Below are 22806 nucleotides of genomic sequence, written 5' to 3' on the forward strand. Positions count from 1 at the left end.
ACAAGAACAAGGTAAACACAGGAACACAAGAACATGACATGAGCTCGCCAAACACAAGACAAAGAGTGCTATCAGAGACAGAACATAAATACCTGTGCTCATTAGACATAAACGTGACTTAGGTGTGTGTGATCTTGGGAGGTGCAGGGGCTGATGGGTAATGTAGTCGTGACACAATACTTTTATAATCTTCCTCCATTAATTCTTTGATAATTGACTCATCTCATCTCATTATCTCTAGCCGCTTTATCCTGTTCTACAGGGTTGCAGGCAAGCTGGAGCCTATCCCAGCTGACTACAGGCGAAAGGCGGGGTACACCCTGGACAAGTCGCCAGGTCATCACAGGGCTGACACATAGACACAGACAACCATTCACACTCACATTCACACCTACGGTCAATTTAGAGTCACCAGTTAACCTAACCTGCATGTCTTTGGACTGTGGGGGAAACCGGAGCACCCGGAGGAAACCCACGCGGACACGGGGAGAACATGCAAACTCCGCACAGAAAGGCCCTCGCCGGCCACGGGGCTTGAACCCGGACCTTCTTGCTGTGAGGCGACAGCGCTAACCACTACACCACCGTGCCGCCCCCTGATAATTGACTGTTTTTTAAATTATTATTTTGAAGGTGGGTTGCAAATATTCTGCCAGAAAGATCCACAACCTGCTATATTTTACTTTTGCCAAGTGATTTGGGTCAACTAATTCACAGCACAGTAGATATGCAGTTAGAAGTATGCATTCTATCGAGATTATGCAGTCAGTCTGACATTGTTAGGAATCAAAGGAAATGATAGTTGTTACCGCTCTTCCAGGGCAGTGACCATGCTCTCAAATGAACTGTCAAAGCGCAGCAGAGGCAGGCTGCTCCCTGATCGTGTAGATTCCAGCAGCTCAGAAACGCCAAAGTATTTTGTCTTCTCGTGGTACAGATCCACATCCTACATAGAAACATACAGGGCATACTTACCAAAAATCTTAAAGTGACGAGAGCATCTGTAATACAAAGTAATTTTCTTGTTTCTAAGATATTTACAGTGGTGCTTGAAGGTTTGTGAACCCTTTAGAATTTTCAATATTTCTGCATAAATATGACCTAAAACATAATCAGATTTTCACACAAGTCCTAAAAGTAGATAAAGAGAACCCAGTTAAACAAATGAGACAAAAATATTATACTTGGTCATTTATTTATTGAGGAAAATAATCCAATATTAAATATCTGTGAGTGGCAAAAGTATGTGAACCTCTAGGATTAACAGTTAATTTGAAGGTGAAAGTAGAGTCAGGTGTTTTCAGTCAATGGGATGACAATCAGGTGTGAGTGGGCACCCTGTTTTATTTAAAGAACAGGGATCTATCAAAGTCTGATCTTCACAACACATGTTTGTGGAAGTGTATCATGGCATGAACAAAGGAGATTTCTGAGGACCTCAGAAAGTGTTGTTGATGCTCATCAGGCTGGAAAAGGTTACAAACCCATCTCTAAGGCCAAGTTTACATTAGACTGTATCTGTCTCATTTTCTTCGCAGATGCACTGTCCGTTTACATTAAAACGCCTGGAAACGCCGGGAAACGGGAATCCGCCAGGGTCCACGTATTCAATCCAGATCGTGTCTGGTCCGGTGCTGTGTAAACATTGAGAATACGTGGATACGCGGATACGCTGTGCTGAGCTCTAGCTGGCGTCGTCATTGGACAACGTCACTGTGACATCCACCTTCCTGATTCGCTGGCGTTGGTCATGTGACGCGACTGCTGAAAAACGGCGCGGACTTCCGCCTTGTATCACCTTTCATTAAAGAGTATAAAAGTATGAAAATACTGCAAATACTGATGCAAATACTGCCCATTGTGTAGTTATGATTGTCTTTAGGCTTGCCATCCTTCCACTTGCAAGTGGTAAGTGACGCGCATGCCCGACATGCACTGAGATCACACACACAGCGGCTCAGTCCCAAATCACTGCTCATGCGCTCCACTCGCGCGCTCTGTGAGCTGCGCAGGGCCGGAGTGCGCACCCTCCAGAGGGCACTCGCTGTTCAGGGCGGAGTGATTTGGAGCGCAGGATGCCTGCGGAGCTGAGCGTATCCGTGTATTGGCGGTGCTGTGTGCACACTAATCGTTTTAAAAATGTTAATCTGATGATCCGCTGATACGGTCTAATGTAAACACCACCTAAAGAGTTTGGACTCCACCAATCCACAGTCAGACAGATTGTGTGCAAATGGAGGAAATTCAAGACCATTGTTACCCTCCCCAGGAGTGGTTGACCAACAAAGATCACTCCAAGAGCAAGGCGTGTAATAGTCGGTGAGGTCACAAAGGGCCCCAGGGTAACTTCTAAGCAATTGAAGGCCTCTCTCACATTGGCTAATGTTAATGTTCATGAGTCCACCATCAGCAGAACACTGAACAACAATGGTGTGCATGGCTGGGTTGCAAGGAGAAAGCCACTGCTCTCCAAAAAGAACATTGCTGCTCATCTGCACTTTCGCTAAAGACCACATGGACAAGCCAGAAGGCTATTGGAAAAATGTTTTGTGGACGGATGAGACCAAAATAGAACCTTTTGGTTTCAATGAGAAGTGTTATGTTTGGAGAAAAGAAAACACTGCATTCCAGCATAAGAACCTTATCCCATTTGTGAAACATGGTGGTGGTAGTATCATGGTTTGGGCCTGTTTTGCTGCATCTCGGTCAGGACGGCTTGCCATCATTGATGGAACAATGAATTCTGAATTATACCAGTGAATTCTAAAGGAAAATGTTAGGACATCTGTCCATGAACTGAATCTCAAGAGAAGGTGGGTCATGCAGCAAGACAATGACCCTAAGCACACAAGTCGTTCTACCAAAGAATGGTTAAAGAAGAATAAAGTTAATGTTTCGGAATGGCCAAGTCAAAGTCCTGACCTTAATCCAATCGAAATGTTGTGGAAGGACCTGAAGTGAGCAGTTCATGTGAGGAAACCCACCAACATCCCAGAGTTGAAGCTATTCTGTATGGAGGAATGGGCTAAAATTCCTTCAAGCCGGTGTGCAGGACTGATCAACAGTTACCGGAAACATTTAGTTGCAGTTATTGCTGCACAAGGGGGTCACACCAGATACTGAAAGCAAAGGTTCACATACTTTTGCCACTCACAGATATGTAATATTGGATCATTTTCCTCAATAAATAAATGACCAAGTATAATATTTTTGTCTCATTTGTTTAACTGGGTTCTCTTTATCTACTTTTAGGACTTGTGTGAAAATCTGATGATGTTTTAGGTCATATGTATGCAGAAATATAGAAAACTCTAAAGGGTTCACAAACTTTCAAGCACCACTGTATACACTATGTGGCCAAAAGTATGTTGACACCTGACCATCACACCCATATATGCTTGCTGAACATCCTATTCCAAAGTTGGTTCCCCCTTTAACAGCCTCCACTCTCCTGGGAAGCCTTTCTATTAGAATTTGGAATGTGGTTTTTGGGAATTTCTCCCCATTCAGCCACAAGTGAATGAGTGGTGTCATGTGCAAAAGCCTGGTGCACAAACAAGGTTTCAGTTCATCTCAAAGGTGTTCATTGGGGGTTCAGGTCAGGACTCTGTGGAGGCCACTTGAGTTCTTCCACTCCAACCTTGGTAAACCATGTCTCTATGCCACACGCTTTGTGCACAGGGGCACAGTCATGCTGGAACATGTTTGGGTCCCTTATTATCAGTGAAGGGAAATCTAAAAGCTACAGCACACAAAGACATTCCAGACAACTGTATGCTTTCAACTTTGTGCTTTCAACAGTTTGAACAAGGCCCTTGTTCACTTATAGAAGTAATGGTAAGGTGTACACATATTTATGGCCATATAATGTATTTATACTGACATTGTTGAAAGCTGATGGCCAGTGGATTTCATTGTAGGGACTGATACGTGTGTATTGAGTCTGCAGGGCAAAGGGGAATGAGGTCACATGGAGAATCAGGACATTGGGCGCCTCTTGAATATGCCTGCAGTTCAGCAGACTGTCCACCAGTCCTGAGCTGGACAAGCCACCCACCCTCCCACACTGTTCACTGTAAAAGACAGAAAGAAATAATGTCAATGTCATCCAAGCAAGTAGATTTGGACAAACAGCAGATAGCAGAGCAACATTACCTGCGAACATCCCAGTGTGCATGGTCATGCACCAGTATGAAGAGGGTATATGGGTTCAACTTTGACTTCTGAATGAGGCAGTTGATCTTAGCTGCAGCAGCCTGATCTAATTTTACCACATACTGCTCAGCGTCCTTTGGGGAAAAACAGTGCTGGTCCATGCCTAATTCTTGAAGGACCCCTTGTATAAATAACAATAGAGAACATGTAGTATCACTCAAGATCTTTTACAGTCTAACAATCTCTTGTGGTGACGTTACCATTAAAACTGCATATGCAAGTAGGAGTAAAAGCCTAATCATCTACCTGAGTTCCACAGGTGCAGGACCACTTGCTGGAAGGTCACCTCAGAAGGAGGCACACAGATTAAGAACTCCACCTTGTCAAAAGAGCCAAGATCCAGGTTATGTGTGCTGGAGTCAGCAATTGCACATACATGGGACAACAGCTTCCGTGCCACTGCTAGCTGAATGGGTCGAATCTCATGCCACTCTACCCGATATTCTGTAAAAGGAGATTGGACAATGAATTCATTGCAATTCAGGTACAGTATAACAGACTAAGGCAACTCGATCACACGAGATTCACCTGTACACATGGCTTCTGCAGAGCATTCCTTTCCAGGTGCCTGAGCTGAAAGGCTGTAAGTCTCTTTATTGACTTTCTCCAGCAAACTCTCCACATTTCCATCTGAATGAGGCCATTTTTACAAGAGGATATGTTCAGAAGTGAATTGAAATTTAATGTACCTTTACTTTAGGCACCTTTACTGCTCATCTAGGCTCATTTATCTTGAGTTAGGTTAAGATGTGAGTGCTGGAAAGTGACCCTTAACCTAATCTGCTTTAAAATGTTCAAAGCAGCCTTACCTGGACCTAAGGAGCTCACATAGGCATCTAATTCAGCAGTCAGCCCAGAGGAAAGCTCCTGTCTGATTTCTCTCATACATTCGCTTGGGGAGAGCATACTCTCTGCAAGTGCTCGTGCCTGGTGCTTCCCTGTTGGGAAACATTAAGGTACAGTTCAAAAAGACACTTGCTGAGAAGTTCTCTCTTCCAGGACAACAATGCCCCATCCACACGACATGAGGGTTTATTGAATGGTTTGATGAGTAATAAAATGTAAAGCATATGCCACAGCCTTCACAGGCACTGCATCTCAACCTAATTGATCACCTATGGGAGGTTTTAGCCCAACGTGAGAGACCATGCTCTCCACCATCAAAAACAATTGGGGGAATATCTTTTGGAAGAACGGTGTTCATCCCTGCGGTGTTCTAGGGCCTTGCAGAATCTATTTCAAGGCTTAAAGCAGCTCTGGAATAGTCTGGTTAACACCAGACCATATCACAAGTGAAATATGGTCTGGAATCCGCCTATTGAATTTCTTGTAGGGGAGGTGTGGTTTGCGATTGTCAATGGCCGTTTATTGGACGTTGCGAATGTCTATCATTTGGCGTATACGTAGCCCATGGCCAATCATGGCAGTTGTACCCGGTGACGTAGTTAGAGCGACGAAGAGGCGAAGAAGAGAAGGAAAGAGAAAGAGAAGGCAAAACAAAAATAGGAAAACAATGGCACCGAAATTATTTCACTTGTGATATGGTCTGGTGTTAACCAGATTAATTCAGAACAGTGTCTAAAGCTTGATCGAAAGTTTGGTTCGTATCACTCGCCGCCATGTTAAATGTGATCCGTAAACAGTCCCAAATGAACTACAAGCTTCCGTTTGTCGAGTAGTACGCGTCACCGTCTTTCCACCCCTCCCCACTCTCTGATTGGCTCCCTAACTCAGGCGAGCTTTTAGACCATAGTTTCCATGCTGTCTTTTCAGATCGGAACAATTGTGCAAAGCAGCATGGGATTTCCCAGGCTAGCTCTGGAAGCTTGTGGAGACCCAATTCTAAAACAATTTATGTTTGTTTTTGTTTTTTTAATGTTCATTATGTTCATAACTAGGGCGGCACGGTGGTGTAGTGGTTAGCGCTGTCGCCTCACAGCAAGAAGGTCCTGGGTTTGAGCCCCGGGGCCGGAGAGGGCCTTTCTGTGTGGAGTTTGCATGTTCTCCCCGTGTCCGCGTGGGTTTCCTCCAGGTGCTCCGGTTTCCCCCACAGTCCAAAGACATGCAGGTTAGGTTAACTGGTGACTCTAAATTGACCCTAGGTGTGAATGTGAGTGTGAATGGGTGTCTGTGTCTATGTGTCAGCCCTGTGATGACCTGGTGACTTGTCCAGGGTGTACCCCGCCTTTCGCCCATAGTCAGCTGGGATAGGCTCCAGCTTGCCTGCGACCCTGTAGAAGGATAAAGCGGCTAGAGATAATGAGATGAGATGTTCATAACTGTTTTTTCCAGACAAACATAAAGGAATAACATAAAACAAAAATGAAAATTAGTGTCTTTATAATCCAGGAGCTTTCTAAATTTTGATTATACAGTTGAGTAAAATGTTTGCAAACCTGTTTTATTAAAAATAAAAGTGTGTTGTAAGCTAAGAATAGGGATCAATGATAATTCTGGATGCAGTACACTGCAACACAGCTATAACAAACTCTTTTACTATGAAATGTCACATATAATGAACTAAGTTCTTGTCTCCTGCCTTTAATAACAATGAGTCGAAATCTTAAAAAAACAAACAAACAAACAAAAAAAACCCCCATCACTATGTCATGTCTACATGCGTTGGTGCTTGGAGTGAGTAGGGCTCTTAGGACTAATTACTATGCACCTGTTCCGGATTAGAGCGCAATCACAGTGCACGCTGTGATAAGGACTCTCTAAACACACAGACTTGGTGAAGTATACACGCTGTACCGAGTGTCTCACATTACCAAGCTTTGTATCTGTGTGTTGCCTTTCTGGTTTTGATTTTGTTTTGTGTATTTAGAATCTGCTTTTTGTCTTTGCCTTCGCCATTCTGTTTGTGTCTCACGTGACCATTGCCCGTTTCATGACTCTGTCTTTCTCTTATGTTTTTGAACTGTTTGCCTGCCTGTTTGTAATTAAACACTCTTCCTGTAATTACATCCGTCATTCGTCTGCTTACATGACACACTGAGCCATGCGTTCCTCTTCCCAGCAGAGACAAACAATAAGTAACCAAGTCCGCAGTCAAGTTAACAATACGTGTTAACGCCGTAAAACAAAGGCTTAATGAACCTCGTTTAGGTGTCGATGACTAACAATTACTGAGAACAGTGATCAAAGGATCGATAAAAAGACGAAATGACTGCTGATACTGCTAAACTTAACACCTAGTTAAAGCACACCAGTGGTGTTTTTATACCACCCGCCCCGCCCAGCTTTGCGGTGCAACATAAATGACATCGTCAGTGATTTGCAACACATGAATTAACTGAATGGCGAAGATTTAGAAAACACAGTCAGTGCGTTTACATGCACATCCAAATCGAGCTACTGTCGGTAATCAAGCTAAGGGTCCCAGCAGGGGTGCCAGAGAAATCCAATCCTACATGCACACAAGGAAATCGAGCTATTGTGTGAGGTACATTGTGCACCCGAGCCACAGGTGGCGCTACACGCTCCATCGTGTTGGTACACTTCCGGTTGTCGTCATGAAGAAGAGCTATTCAAGAGTATAAACAAAGTTCTCCTTGTTCCTCCTGACCTCTTCTGCTGCTCGCTACTACTACTGTTGTCATGCCGACCGAGGCTGTTGTGTTTCCCGCTTGTGGTCTCGTCACTCGTCACTTCCGGAAGGGGCAGTGCTGAAGTAAGTAGCTCGACTACGTAGCTCGATAGGGTTTACATGCACTAAGTAGCTCGGCTACAATCGCATAATCTAGGTCGCATAGCTCGATTACAAGAAATCCAGTTCAGTTCGATTTCACCTGAGCTAAGGTGTTTCCATGGCATTTAGAACTTCGATTTCAGTCGAGCTACGGCAGAAATTCGATTTTCTCTATGTGCATGTAAACGCACTGAGTGAGTCACTGTGTGGACATTAATAACGATACACCGGCAACCTCCGTCATTTCCATAACAGACGAAGAAATCATCGCCTCCGTTCAGGATCCTTTAACTCAGTCAGTGAACTGCGATAGTAACTCGGCAGGAGAAATTCGTGATAAGTAGAATGTGCCTAAAGTTTCACATATAACGTGAGTGTTTGGTGTGAAAAGTGAGTCCATTTCAGTGTTACGAACTTTTCGGTATAATGAACTATTTGGATGTCCTCTAAGGAGTTTGTTATAGCGGGGTTGCAGTGTATAAATGTGGACTTTTATTCCACTTTTCTCAAAGGAACTTTTCAGGGCTCCAGTTGTTTGTTTTAGATTTTTTTCAAACTGCCATGCTTTATTCCATTTCTGAATGATGGTTGCCATGGATACTAATGGTTAGCATGGTAATTGGTTCTTTTCAGTAATTTAACTGCTGAGTGGAACAGTGCTTAACTGCTGACTCAAACAACTGCTGTGATATTTAGGCTGTGTTGTAACATGTTCTAAATAGGAAACACGATTAACCGAACGCTACATGCCATTTTCTATATAAACTGTAAATTAGAGGTATGTTGGATAGTACGATGGTGCAGTGGTTATCACTGTCTCCTCACAGGGAAAAGGTTCTGGGTTTGATCCTCATGGCCGATGGGGGCCTTTCTGTGTGGAGTTTGCATGTTCTCTCCGTGTCTGCGTGGGTTTTCTCCAGGTACTCCGGTTTCCCCCACAGTCCAAACACATGCGGTTAGCTTAACTGGCTACTTGAAAGTGCCCATAGGTGAGAATGTGTGTGAATGGTTGGGTGGGGGCTGCTCTATGTCCTCAACGTCCACCCTGAGTAGGGCTACATCCACACGACAACGGCAACGAGATGTTATTTTAAAAAATATCGCATCCACATGGGCAACGATCAGTAAAATATCAGGTCCATATGGCAACGCAATGCTTGCTGAAAACGATGCAATACACATGCCACACCTCTAGGGGCGCTGTAAGACGGTCCCTTCGGAGACACCAGAACAACAGAAGAAGTAAGGACGCATGCGCATAAACTATTATGCGCGAGACTTCATATTAGCCACAAAATCAGAAAAATCTGTTCGTAAAATTACATTATAATGACCAAATACAATGAAAAGTATTTTTCCAGTCTCACCTGTGAAAGGTAATCCCATGTGATCTCGTTTGGACGGTAAACCTGTTGGTACAGTTAAACGCAGCACATGAATGAGGCATCTTTATTCTCCGCTTTGACCCATCCAATATGGCGGCGAGGATGACGTATGATTCTACGCGGAAGGTGACGTCTTTAATGGTCCGGAATAAATTGAATGCTACACGTTGATGGATTAATTTGTTCTTCTATGCCCTTTTTGAGGAATGTATTGTAGGACTTAAACCAACATCTGAAGAGGTGAGATCGCTCCTTTTTTCCCTATTTTTGCTGGCGGGATTGACTCTCTCTCTCTCTCTCTCGCTCTCTCTCTCTCTCTCTCTCTCTCTCTCACTTTGCACCATTACACAATAAATATTCACAGTGAAAATATTTTGTAAGCGCGTTTCATGAACCAAGTTATAGGATTTGTTGACAACTCGCATCGAGTTCGTTACACTTCTACCCGGCGTGAAGCACTCACAGTCATGTGGTTGTGACGTCATCATAAACAAATCTGTTCTACTCATCCAGACGACTTCGCAACGGCAATGTTGCCAGATCTTTCCACTCTGGAACCCGTTCTCAAAAGATTGCGTTTTGGGGCACCCAAAACGCCGGTGCCGTGTGGACGCCAGGCCGAAACGATAAACAATTGTATCGGATTCACCTGAATCCATTGCCGTGTGGACAGGGCCTAGGTCTCCTGAGCTTGCTAACAAATCTGCAGTAAATGGTTAACTACAGCTGACGTCCAAGAAGAAGATATTCTTTAAAGTACCCAGACACCGAGTGGACAGATTTTATTAAACACTCTTTGCAGCACAGTGGTTTCCAATATATAAGTCTTGATTGTTTTATCTTCTAATTATGGTCCTGCTCCCAATGTACGAGATGTCTGCTAGCCTACACTCTCCCACAGGAGGATAAATACGATGCACAAAAACACTGCACCTGGGACTTCACTGGGAAGACACAACTAAAATACATTAACTGATTTTCAATCCACATTGCCAGATCATCTCAGATAATCCCCCTTTTGAGACATGTGGAATACAAGTAAGCCTTTTACCTGTAACCACTATGCAGGACTCAGTCTCTTGGCTCCTGCTCATGCAAATGATCACCACAAAATGTGTGTGACTAAGCTTGCCCTCCATTAGCCTCTGGAAGGTGTCTGCCAATGCCTCGGTCAATGAGGGTGCTGTGTCCAACACTAGAACGGCGTCACCGCAGGAGCTGGTGGCCAGCTTGGCTAGCCAAGGGAGCTGAGAGGGGGTTAGGGGCTGTGCCAGGCCAGGCAGTGGGGCAGGAAACTGGGCATGACTTTGCTGGTACTGACGGATTTCTGTCAGGTGTGACTCACGCCAAGAGCGCATGAGGATCTGCTCCAGGTCTTCCATCAGGGGTATCTGGTCTGGGCCTAAGATCAAACATATGATGATCAAACTTAAATGAGGGTGAATTTTAATCCCAGCAGTAAGGGGAAAACTGTACAACAATTACACTGTGAAACATGTATGCACTGATATTTTCTTTTTATCAATCCAATTTGACTAATTCCCAATCACTAACTCTTTCTCCTCTATTGCACAACATTTCAATGTAGTATTCAGTGTAGCGTGAGGACTTCCTCAGTGACCTAATATTTAATAGACAGATGGCAAATTAAAAGAAGAACTAACATTTAGTGTATTACTAAGTTGGACACTACAAGACACCAATACATCTTGGCATAGAGTCTCAAGTCTCTTTAACTGTACTAGAAGGATGAACACCGTTCTTCCAAAAAGATATTCCCTTAGATGGTGTTTTGATGATGGTGGTGGAGAATGCTGTCTAACACAATGCTCTAAAGCTAGTATACCAAAACATGCCAGCAAAATGCCCTCTCCAGGATCTGCATTTGTTGTGTTTCTCCTCTCATTTATTCAAGTTTTTCCTTTAATTTGTCACCTGTCTATATAAAAATAGTGTACATGCTATACAAGTCTTTCCCTTTATGTATTGATTATAGATTTAAAGTGTATAAGCTGTGCACGTGTCAGTGCCTTTCTCACCCAGCTGTACCAGATAGTACACGGTCAACAGGACCTGCATCTCTGTGGATAGCGGCTGGATGGAGGAGGCTCCATACTGCTCATAAACACGAGGGAGGTTCTGAGAGCTTCGGTAGCACGCCTGCAACCACCCATTCACCAATACCTCATTTGTGTTCCCACATAGACGTGGCAGATCCCCATGGCCTACACACATATTTTTTTAATCACTATTATATGCAAACACATAGGACTTTGTCAATTTTAATGTAATGCATTATGAGTTCCAATGCTACCATCATAAATGAATAAATTCACCAACTGGTGTTTTCACCTGTGTAACTCGACCTTAAACCACGCATTTGCATTCATGGAACATTCACTATGTTGTCTATGCGTATACATCCAGGTTGTGGAGAAAATCTCACCTTTAAAGATAATTGGCTGCAATCCACAGGTTTGGAGAAGATTATTAGGCACTGCAACAGATTCCACTGGGGGAATGGAAGGTGAAGACCCTTGAGACGCTGAAGTCCCAATGTCTGGTCATCAGGTTTAACAGACAAAAATGGATTTGTCAATATCACACACACACACACACACACACACAGTCTAATAGCAATAATAAGAATACTAGAAATTCTTAAAAGTACAAAGTGCATTTTCTAAAAAATTAAGTACTCAACCACTCAAGTTCCAGTCCCCATGAGTTACACTGTTTACCATTTAAATCTTTTGATTTCTATCTGTTTGCATAATGTGCTTTCCTTTCCAGGTTCCCCATTAGGAGTTGGCTGGGAACACTTTCTTCTCACACTAATGAGACACAAACATCTCTAAAAATACATCTGTCGTTGACAGAAGTTTCTCTGAGTGCACCTGGAGTCAGCAATTAGTTGAGAAGACCTTTCAGATCTGCAGTAAGGAGGATGGAATTAGATGGATTTGTACCTGATTTTGTGCCGTTGACTGTGCTGGAGGTCGCAGGTCTGCTACTTGCTTCAGTGTGTCCTATGGATTCTGGAGACCAGCCCTTGTGTCTCTTTTTGGGTGGTCCCGTGTTTGCCATAGATGCTTAAAGTAGAGAGAGAAAATGATCACACTTAGTGAACAAAATGCCTGAAATAAGCCCTTTCATAATTTTTAATATCGCTTTATTTATAGCATTTAGACAACAATTACATCCCCATTTCAAAATGATGGAGTCTAGCAATGAATAAATGTGAAAGAAGCCTTGGGTCTGACAGGAAGCACTTGTGTGTGTGTGTGTGTGTGTGTGCGTGCGTGCGTGCGCATGGGCTCTTCTTATGGCTTAGGGTCACAAAACTGAAAATACTGTGTGTTAAACTGCACTCAAAACCACGTCACAAAGGAATCCTTGCATTTTATAGCACAAAATACAAAGTAAAAAAGAACAAACAATAGTATTTATGGAGGTGTTACACTGACAGGGAAGACATTTTATTACCCCAAATGTTGTCAATACAAAACAGAGGAGCAAAAGGACAAGCTAATACAGCTGAAGTTCTTCCTAAAGTATTTTAGGGTAGGGGAACCTCTTTCATGGAGGTGTGATGGGAAGTGAATCCCCTGCTTTCATCACTCCTCCTGATAGGCACTAAAATAGTGGTTGTCTTTTACTTTCTTTAGCACACCAAAGCAGACTTTTCAGCTCAGCACTAAAGTACTTTTTGGTAGGTGCTGTACAGTACCTGTGGATCTTCCTGGACCACTGGCCACCAGGCCTGGCTGGGGCTGAGGCTGCTGGGATATGGAAATGTGGCTGCCATTGGCCATTGGAGGGGCAGTTTCAGATGCATGAAGATGTGTGTTCAGATCTGTGGAACAGTCCATTTTGACCAAGACAATAAACTTAACATATCTATTAATACATCTGTTTGGTTTTGATCTGTCTGTACCGAAGGAGGTCGAATTGACAAAGTATGATGTAGGAACGTAGACCTCTGCTGCCTGAGAGATTCTGCCTCACGGATTGATCTGGGAGCAAACAGTCACTGACACAGACACAGCTGCTCAGAGATGTTTCTCAGTTTATTGTCGGACAAACATGAGTATGTATTCACATTCAAGAGTGTGTTGTAGCGATGTGATTGGATGACGATGGTTTAACTGATGAAGCTAAGTTATCTCTGTATAATGTAAATGGGTGATGAAACATAACATCACCGGTTTAAACTACACTACTGTATGAAAGAAGAGAGATAGTATGTGCCATTACATCACCTGTCAGAATCATAATCTTATGAAAAGAAGAAAGACATTACTGGTCAACATTAAGCAAAGAGGTGAGCAGAATGTGTGAGCAAAGATAAATCTCAAGGATTTCACTCACCAAAACAAGTAGCAATCAGGACCGCCTGTACCAGTTTAAAGCATATTAAACATATTTCTATCAACATTGTTGTGACTTTACTGGCTAAATGCATCACTGTACCTGTGTAGTTGGCTGTGCTTTGACCCACATGTCCTGAATTAGGCAGTGGAATGCTTGCTGCACTACCAGATGGCTGCTCCTCTGGACCACCAGACACATTTGAGGAAGTCTGTCTTACACGGCTATCTGTACACAGATATCAAACCTGTTACTACAAACACAAATTTCACTGACTTTGGTCTGTCACACTTATTACATCCATCCATCCATTATCTGTAGCCGCTTATCCTGTTCTACAGGGTCGCAGGCAAGCTGGAGCCTATCCCAGCCGACTATGGGCGAGAGGCGGGGTACACCCTGGACAAGTTGCCAGGTTATCGCAGCACTGACACATAGACACAAACAAACGTTCACATCCACATGCACACCTACGGTCAATTTAGAGCCACCAATTAGCCTAACCTTCATGTCTTTGGACTGTGGGGGAAACCGGAGCACCCAGAGGAAACCTACGCAGACACGGGGAGAACATGCAAACTCCACACAGGCTCTCATCGGCCGCTGGGCTCGAACCCAGGACCTTCTTGCTGTGAGGCGACAGTGCTAACCACTACAACACCATGCCGCCCTCACTTATTCCTTTACATAAACCTTTAATTGCAATTATTTCAGCTGATCACAATTAATCATTCCATTCCATAATCATATGAATATATCCATATCAGTGATTCTCAAACTTTTTCTAGCTAGGATCCCCTTAAACTGTAAAATAAATTCTACCCCCCACCACAGTATAGATTTGTTTCATGAAAATTATGAGCATTTTTAAAAATGCAATGCCTGAAATTTACACTGATAGAATACGTTAGGTTTGAAATGACTTTGGTGCTTGGACCCCTAAATATAAAACTTTGATAGTGTGACATTGTGATTTCGGCGGCACGGTGGTGTAGTGGTTAGCACTGTTGCTTCACAGCAAGAAGGTTTTGGGTTTGAGCCCAGTGGCCGACGGAGGTCTTTCTGTGTGGAGTTTGCATGTTCTCCCCGTGTCTGTGTGGGTTTCCTTCGGGTGCTCTGGTTTCCCCCACAGTTCAAAGACATGCAGGTTAGGCGAATTGGTGGCTCTAAATTGACCGTAGGTGTGAATGTGAATGTGAGTGTGAATGGTTGTCTGTGTCTATGTGTCAGCCCTGCAATGACCTGGCAACTTGTTCAGGGTGTACCCTGCCTCTCGCCCATAGTCAGCTGGGATAGGCTCCAGCTTGCCCATGACCCTGCACAGGATAAGCGGTTACAGATAATGGATGGATGGATGGATGGATGGACAGACATTGCCATTTCCTCCAGTGTAACAAAAAAAAAAAAAAAGTCACGAACCCCTGAGATCCCCGGGCCCCCATTTGAGAACCACTGATCCATATACATATGTGCAATCTGTATACACAGCATTAATTATCAGGTCATTTAATGATATAATCAAATCATTATTAATCATCATTCTCAATCAGTCCCAATACTTTCTCCACTAAACAGCACCACAATAAATTTCTAGTGTATTTCTAAATTATTTAAGAGATAGGGTGTTCAGCTCCATTATTTTCTCATCTCATCTCATCTCATTATCTCTAGCTGCTTTATCCTTCTACAGGGTCGCAGGCAAGCTGGAGCCTATCCCAGCTGACTACGGGCGAGAGGCGGGGTACACCCTGGACAAGTCGCCAGGTCATCACAGGGCTGCTCCATTATTTTATTCTGTATATAATTCTCAAACAAAGGAAATAGAAAACAAACTGGGATTTGCTCTAGAAGAACACAGGAAGAAATGTAAGGTCAAGCTAAATGGTGATAAGGAAAAATATTGCGGATAAACAAATAAAAATAAAACTGGAACACTGGTGTTTAAAACTGTGAATCTGCCTTTGGCAAGCACATGCTATGACTGAGGATTTTGACTTCAGCCAGAGACATTAGCTGGGTTTCTACTCCAGTTTTTTTTACAAAACAGAAGCCACATTTTAAATTTTCGACAAAACACAATTGGGAATGTTTTGTGTTTCCACTGAGTGATGTTATGTGATTAAAGCTGGGTTTTCTCCTCTTGTGATAGTTCTTACATAGTGCTCTTTTTTTTTTTAGAAAAGTAGTGTTTCTGTTTCCTCTTCATGTCATGCGAAAAATGTGTTTCCATTTCAATTTTGCAAAATATTGCTTTATCGAATCATCTGAAAAACCACCTCATGCAGGCGTAAATTTACTTTCGTTTTGCACTATTCAAGAAGTTTTTTTTTTAAATTCACATTTCCATTACTTGTTTTTTTTTTTTAATTTGTTATGCATTAAGCAGGTTAATAGAAACACAGCTGTTCATTAGGATGTCAATTTGAATGCATCTTACCAATGGCCTGAACTCACTTTTATTTAGCTCCACTACAAGAGTTGGCCTAGTGGTTAGTGTGTCCGCCTCTCAATTGGGAGATCGCGAGTTCTACTTGCGGTTGGGTCATACCAAAGACCATCATAAAAATGGCACCTACTGCCATCTGGCAAGGCATGCTGCAATACAGATGTGAGTAGGGAGTCAAACTCTCGTGGTTACGAGAGGACTAGCCCCCCACTGTAACCCTAGCTATGTAATAGGCGAGAGGCTGAGGGCTACAGAAACAGAGATCGGCGCCGCCTTATGCGCCATATGGTGCTGGAAGGACTTTAGACTTAAGACTACAGATCAGTAAGCATGTTCCCTGGGTAAGAAGGGGAACCAAATTCAGTACAGTACTTGGCTACAGAACAGCTCACTTGGTTTTTGGCAACAGTGTAAAAGATTACGGGTAATTTATCATGGTGAGCTATAAACCAGCTGGTGGAAAAATGCTCTTGGACTCGTAAGAAGAGCTCAGCCCTGCAGATACTGGGGTTTGTTAGTAAATATTATAGTCATGAAAAAAAAATGCATTGGTTTTATTTAGTCTTTTCTCAGGTTATTTCAGTCATGCTATTCCAAAAACCAGGTCATGTATTTGCAAAATATCAGGAGGACTAGTACCAAGTAGAACCAGGCTTTGTTTCTTCTTAAATGTAAACATGTTCTTATTCATGTTAACATGTTCTCCTATCACCTGACAATAATCCTACTCTATACACTCATACATGCATGGCTTACCGATTCCCTTCCAGCAGATGGGTGGACCTTTGACCAACACACCCTGGGCATTGCGGAGCAGATGGTACTTTAAGTGCTTCTGCTTCTTGGGCTGTGTGGAGAGCTTCAGGTTGATGTGGTTGGAGAACTCAGTGAAATAGCGGAATCCTTTCTCACCACAGCCCATACAGTTCCCTGAGAAGCCTGAAAGCCAGGTATAGCACTGAGATTATTGCAAATAAATTTTCCCATCTGATTTCCCCTGTCAGTGTTTCTTTAAGTGTGTCAGGGACCAAAGTGTAATTTTAGACGCATTTCAGGCCATTGTCGAAAATGAAGCCTAATTTCCACAGTGAGCAATGGAACTGATAACTGTGGAAAGATTACATGATATCATTATAATGGAATGGCTAAGAATGTACTTGTGATAAGCACGGGTCTGGGTGCACTTGGTTATGGCGCCCTGACCCAGCTGCCTGTTGTGTGTCTAAACTGCTCTCTCTCTCTCTCTCTCTCTCTCTCTCCGTCTCTCTCATTCAATCTCTCCACAGTTAGACTGCAGGTCCTCGCTTTGTAATATTGAGAAACCCAGTGATAAAGTGCACTACAAATGATATTGGACAGCCTATTGATTGCGGGCAGTGATTCACTGAAAATCAGTGGGAAATCAGCTTGCTTCAGCTTGATCATGACTCTATTCAACAAATGTAATGATTTTACCTCTGTCGATTTTCCATAAGTAAAATGCTTTTGGATTGGAACTCTGTGCAAGATGGTCGATTTTCGCATCATTTCCAGTAATGAGATCAACAACTGTACCCCAAAAATAAGGAAACTAATGGCTAAATTTGAACCACTCGAATGCTTACCTAAAAGTGCGTTACGTCCACATTCATCCGGGAGAAAGCGTCGATCCACCGCACACACCAGTATGTGGCCAGGTATATTGGGAGATTTGGCCCCGACCAGCAGAAACCCTGGTGGCACATCGAGAGTTTCAGAGGACATCGAGGTCAGTCGGAGGTCTTTTCCTGCCTGACAGAAACCTGAGAAACACCCAATAACAAAGCAGAACAGTGGATCTTGTCATAACAATGTAAAATGGATATTACTGATTTCTTGAATTAATACGCTACCGTTCAAAAGTTTGGGGTCACTTTGAAATTTCCTTATTTTTGAAAGAAAAGCACTGTTCTTTTCAATGAAGATCACTTGAAACTAATCAGAAATCCACTCTATACATTGCTAATGTGGTAAATGACTATTCTAGCTGCAAATGTCTGGTTTTTGGTGCAATATCTACATAGGTGTATAGAGGCCCATTTCCAGCAACTATCATTCCAGTGTTCTAATGGTACAATGTGTTTGCTCATTGCCTCAGAAGGCTAATGGATGATTAGAAAACCCTTGTACAATCATGTTAGCACAGCTGAAAACAGTTTAGCTCTTTAGAGAAGCTATAAAACTGACCTTCCTTTGAGCAGATTGAGCCCATGTTTACATTAGACCGTATCAGCGGATCATCAGATTAACGTTTTAAAAACGATTAGTGTGCACACAGCAACACCAATACACGATTTGCGTGCACACAGCAACACCAATACACGGATACGCTCGGCTCCACAGGCATCCTGCGCTCCAAATCACTCCGCCCTGAACAGCGAGTGCCCTCTGGAGGGTGCGCACTCCGGCCCTGCGCAGCTCACACAGCGCACGAGTGAAGTGCACAAGCAGTGTTTTCGGGACTGAGCCGCTGTGTGTGTGATCCCAGCGCAGATCACTTACCACTTGCAAGTGGAAGGATGGCAAGCCTAAAGACAATCATAACTACACAATGGGCAGTATTTGCATCAGTATTTGCAGTATTTTCATACTTTTATACTCTTTAATGAAAGGTGATACAAGGCGGAAGTCCGCGCCGTTTTTCAGCAGTCGCGTCACATGACCAACACCAGCGAATCAGGAAGGTGGATGTCACAGTGACGTTGTCCAATGACGACGCCAGCTAGAGCTCAGCTCAGCGTATCCGTGTATTCTCAATGTTTACACAGCACCGGATCAGACACGATCTGGATTGAATACGTGGACCCTGGCGGATTCCCGTTTCCCGGCGTTTCCAGGCGGTTTAATGTAAACGGACAGTGCATCCGCGAAGAAAACGAGACAGATACAGTCTAATGTAAACTTGGCCTGAGTTTCTGGAGCATCACATTTGTGGGGTCGATTAAATGCTCAAAATGGCCAGAAAAATGTCTTGACTATATTTTCTATTCATTTTACAACTTATGGTGGTAAATAAAAGTGTGACTTTTCATGGAAAACAAAAAATTGTCTGGGTGACCCCAAACTTTTGAATGGTAGTGTATACCATTAAACTACTGAATTGTAATATCCAAAGAAGTAGTGAGCTGATACTGCACTGTTTTTGTGTTCTGTGAATAATACCGCTGAAACATCCTGTACATGGGATAAATTTGAGATTTGGTTGAAAACAATGCTGTAGAATTTGAGGACAAAGGACTGTATACACAGCAGCTTTAGCAATCTCATATGACTAAGTTCAATACTGTGATGACTGGGATGTTACTCTGATCCCCTTTTGAAAAATGTTTGGCCCTAATGCACATCATACTGATCAGTGCTCGTGCTCTTACCATCAGTGGTGCAGGAGCCTTCAGGAGCAGGCTTCATCTGATATGGAATGGGAGGACTGTTCGACTCTGAGCCATCCTCGTCATCATCTTCCTCATTTTCCATTTGGCCTGGTGAAGAAACTTTTTTAAAAATTAAATCTGTACATTTATACATAACGTAATATAACATAGCATCACATCGTAGGTGTATCTTGTCTGACGATGATCTTGGTAAGTGCTAATGCTAGCATTTCCAATTTCCGATTTGCTTTAAACGATCACGACTCTGAGTGAATAAACATAATGCACACTCATTGGAGTTTAACAGCTTTTCTCCATGGTATCAGTTGTATATACTCGTTAATGTCTCTAATTTATTCAGATTTTTAATCTCATTCTGGCTTGTTGTACTGATATTAACACTTTTATGGTCTTCATGAGAAGGTGAGGCCACTCAGAAAAGTTGCTCTGAGTATGACACGTACTGTAGCTCCGCAGGGATCGGCCATTAGAGGAACACAAGGTTGGTTGGAGGCTGATAATAAACAACTGACAACAAACAAAATTATATCAAATAAAAGCTGAGAGTGTCCTGCATGAACTAGACATTGTGAAATCATTTTATGAGTACAGAGGTGACAGCAAGCTTTTTTTTTTTTAATCTCCTTTAAGCAGGTATTGTTTTTGTTTGTAGCTGGCTGTGATATTTTCTCACTGGCTGTAGTTCCCAAAATTTTTGAAAAGACGATTTGCGGAGAATGGTTAATGTCAACGTTAATGGGCTCTCCTTAATTTCTTTTTTTTCCCTTTTTTTAAAAAAATAGTGTTAGCATTTTTTGATTTCAAGATTAATCCTTTGGAACTGTATCACCATGTGTCTAAATAAAAACACAAATCGTAATTCAGACACATACTCTTTCCTGACACCGCAAAGGACACAGAAAACAAGAAGAGGCCATTACCTTGTCGAGAGAGGGGCCTCTGCTCTGGTTCTAGATACAGCTGAGAGAACACTGGTCTAGGCACTACAGTATTGGAACGCAGAGATGCCTCAATGGAATAGTGCAGAACCTCTTCGAACCGTGTGGTGCGCAGCTGCCCTGCGTATGAGTTTCCCATCTCCTTTGGGAAAAAGTGGAAACGAAACCTAATGAAATGAAAACAGAACAAGAAAACATTTCCTAATATACAGTAATCATGCAGAGAGAAAGAAAAAATGACAGCCATAGGCAAGTAAATAAATAAATAAATAACAGACAGTGTGAGAGTTCAGCTTAGAGCAGAACGTGTTTTTCAAAAGCAACATTTAATAAACAGTGAAGTAAAGAACAGTTATTCTTTATTAGATTATCACACTATTATGGCACTTACAGTGCTCAGCGTAAATGAGTACACCCCCTTTGAAAAGTAACATTTTAAACAATATCTCAATGAACACAAACAATTTCCAAAATGTTGACAAGACAAAGTTTAATATAACATCTGTTTAACTTATAACGTGAAAGAAAGGTTAATAATATAACTTAGATTACACTTTTTTTTTTTCAGTTTTACTCAAATTAGGGTGGTCCAAAAATGAGTACACCCCACAACAAAAACTACTACATCTAGTACTTTGCATGGGCTCCATGATTTTTAATGACAGCACCAAATCTTCTAGGCATGGAATGAACAAGTTGGCGACATTTTGTGACACCAATCTTTTTCCATTCTTCAACAATGACCTCTTTTAGTGACTGGATGCTGGATGGAGAGTGATGCTCAACTTGTCTCTTCAGAATTCCCCAAAGAAAATAATTTCTTTCCACCATAAAGGTGAAGGCTACAAGAAGATCAGCAAAGCTTTACTTATCAGTCAGAATACTGTAGCAAAAGTGGTACAAAAATTTAAGAAAGATGGAACTGCAACCATCTCACAGAGACGTCCAGGTTGTTCACGGAAGTTAACACCTCGACAGGAGCATCTTCTGATGAGAAGGGTTGAAGAAAATCGGCATGCAAGTTCACTGCAGTTATCTAAAGAAGTAGAAAGCCAAACTGGGGTGACTATTTCCCGTGACACAATATGGCGTACACTGCAGAGGAATGGCATGCATGGATGCCGTCCACGAAAGAAGCCTCTCCTAAAGCCCAGGCACAAAAAGGGCGTCGCAAAGGTGAGGAATACAAAGAAAAATACATGGTGCCTACAGTGAAACATGGTGGTGGCAGTGTCCTTATGTGGGGCTTCATGAGTGCTGTTGGTGTCGGGGAGCTGCATTTCATTGATGGCATCATGAATTCACAGATGTATTGCTCTATACTGAAAGAGAAGATGCTACCATCACTCCATACCCTTGGTCATCGTGCACTTTTCCAACATGACTAAACACACATCTAAGGCCACTGTTGGATTTCTGAAGAAGAACAGGGTGAAAGTGATTCAGTGGCCAAGTATGTCTCCTGATCTGAACCCAATCGAACACCTATGGGGAATTCTGAAGAGACAAGTTGAGCATCACTCTCCATCCAGCATCCAGTCACTAAAAGAGGTCATTGTTGAAGAATGGAAAAAGATTGATGTCGCAAAATGTCGCCAACTTGTTCATTCCATGTCTAGAAGACTTGGTGCTGTCATTAAAAATCATGGAGGCCATGCAAAGTACTAGATGTAGTAGTTTTTGTTGTGGGGTGTACTAAATTTTGCACCACCCTAATTTGAGTAAAACTGAAAAAAATGTGTAATCTAAGTTATATTATTAACCTTACTTTCACGTTATAAGTTAAACAGATGTTATATTAAACTTTGTCTTGTCAACATTTTGGAAATTGTTTGTGTTCATTGAGATATTGTTTAAAATGTTACTTTTCAAAGGGGGTGCACTCATTTACGCTGAGCACTGTATAATCAGAATGGGGTTAAGTGACAACGGAAGCCAGACTTGAATTTGAATGATGCAAAACCTGAAAACTGCGAGGAAGAGATACTGTATGCCTGAGTATAAAGACACTGTGGTCACAAATTTGCATGTGCAAAAACAAGTGCAAATTTAATAATACCCACAAAAAAAAGCACGCTGATTTACTAACAGGCTCGATGGAGCAAAAGATATCAATACAAAATGATTCACTTTACATCTGCAAAGCAATTCACAGCAACCTGTAAGTCACTTTCAGAACGATTGCATGAGCAAATTCATCTGCCCACAGAAACCTTTGTGGAAACCTGTTTTTGCCAGTTGCTTAATGACAGTCTTAGGAACGAACATAAATTAAAAAGTTTCTTAAAGTAAAGCTGGCTACAGTATATGACCAAATGTATGCAGACACTTGACCATCACACCCATATGT

At 42.5% G+C, this 22806-nt stretch overlaps 1 protein-coding gene across 1 annotated transcript in view; it reads right to left on the reverse strand.

The window, feature by feature from the left end:
• The window catches only part of greb1 (growth regulating estrogen receptor binding 1), a 39293-nt gene extending 18698 nt beyond the window's left edge, over positions 1-20595 (reverse strand). The window contains exons 1-16 of the mRNA XM_060932894.1: positions 20439-20595; positions 19498-19605; positions 17713-17889; positions 16865-17047; positions 13765-13890; positions 13022-13147; positions 12255-12383; positions 11738-11854; positions 11331-11516; positions 10343-10693; positions 5025-5153; positions 4744-4845; positions 4462-4659; positions 4156-4336; positions 3884-4073; positions 810-946 (exon numbers count right to left, since the gene is read on the reverse strand). Coding sequence (XP_060788877.1) covers positions 810-946; positions 3884-4073; positions 4156-4336; positions 4462-4659; positions 4744-4845; positions 5025-5153; positions 10343-10693; positions 11331-11516; positions 11738-11854; positions 12255-12383; positions 13022-13147; positions 13765-13890; positions 16865-17047; positions 17713-17889; positions 19498-19605; positions 20439-20595 — 2597 coding nt within the window. The remainder of the gene's footprint in view (positions 1-809; positions 947-3883; positions 4074-4155; positions 4337-4461; positions 4660-4743; positions 4846-5024; positions 5154-10342; positions 10694-11330; positions 11517-11737; positions 11855-12254; positions 12384-13021; positions 13148-13764; positions 13891-16864; positions 17048-17712; positions 17890-19497; positions 19606-20438) is intronic.
• Positions 20596-22806: the final 2211 nt, after the last annotated feature.

Source organism: Neoarius graeffei, chromosome 11, assembly GCF_027579695.1.
Source record: "Neoarius graeffei isolate fNeoGra1 chromosome 11, fNeoGra1.pri, whole genome shotgun sequence".
Taxonomy (NCBI): domain Eukaryota; kingdom Metazoa; phylum Chordata; class Actinopteri; order Siluriformes; family Ariidae; genus Neoarius; species Neoarius graeffei.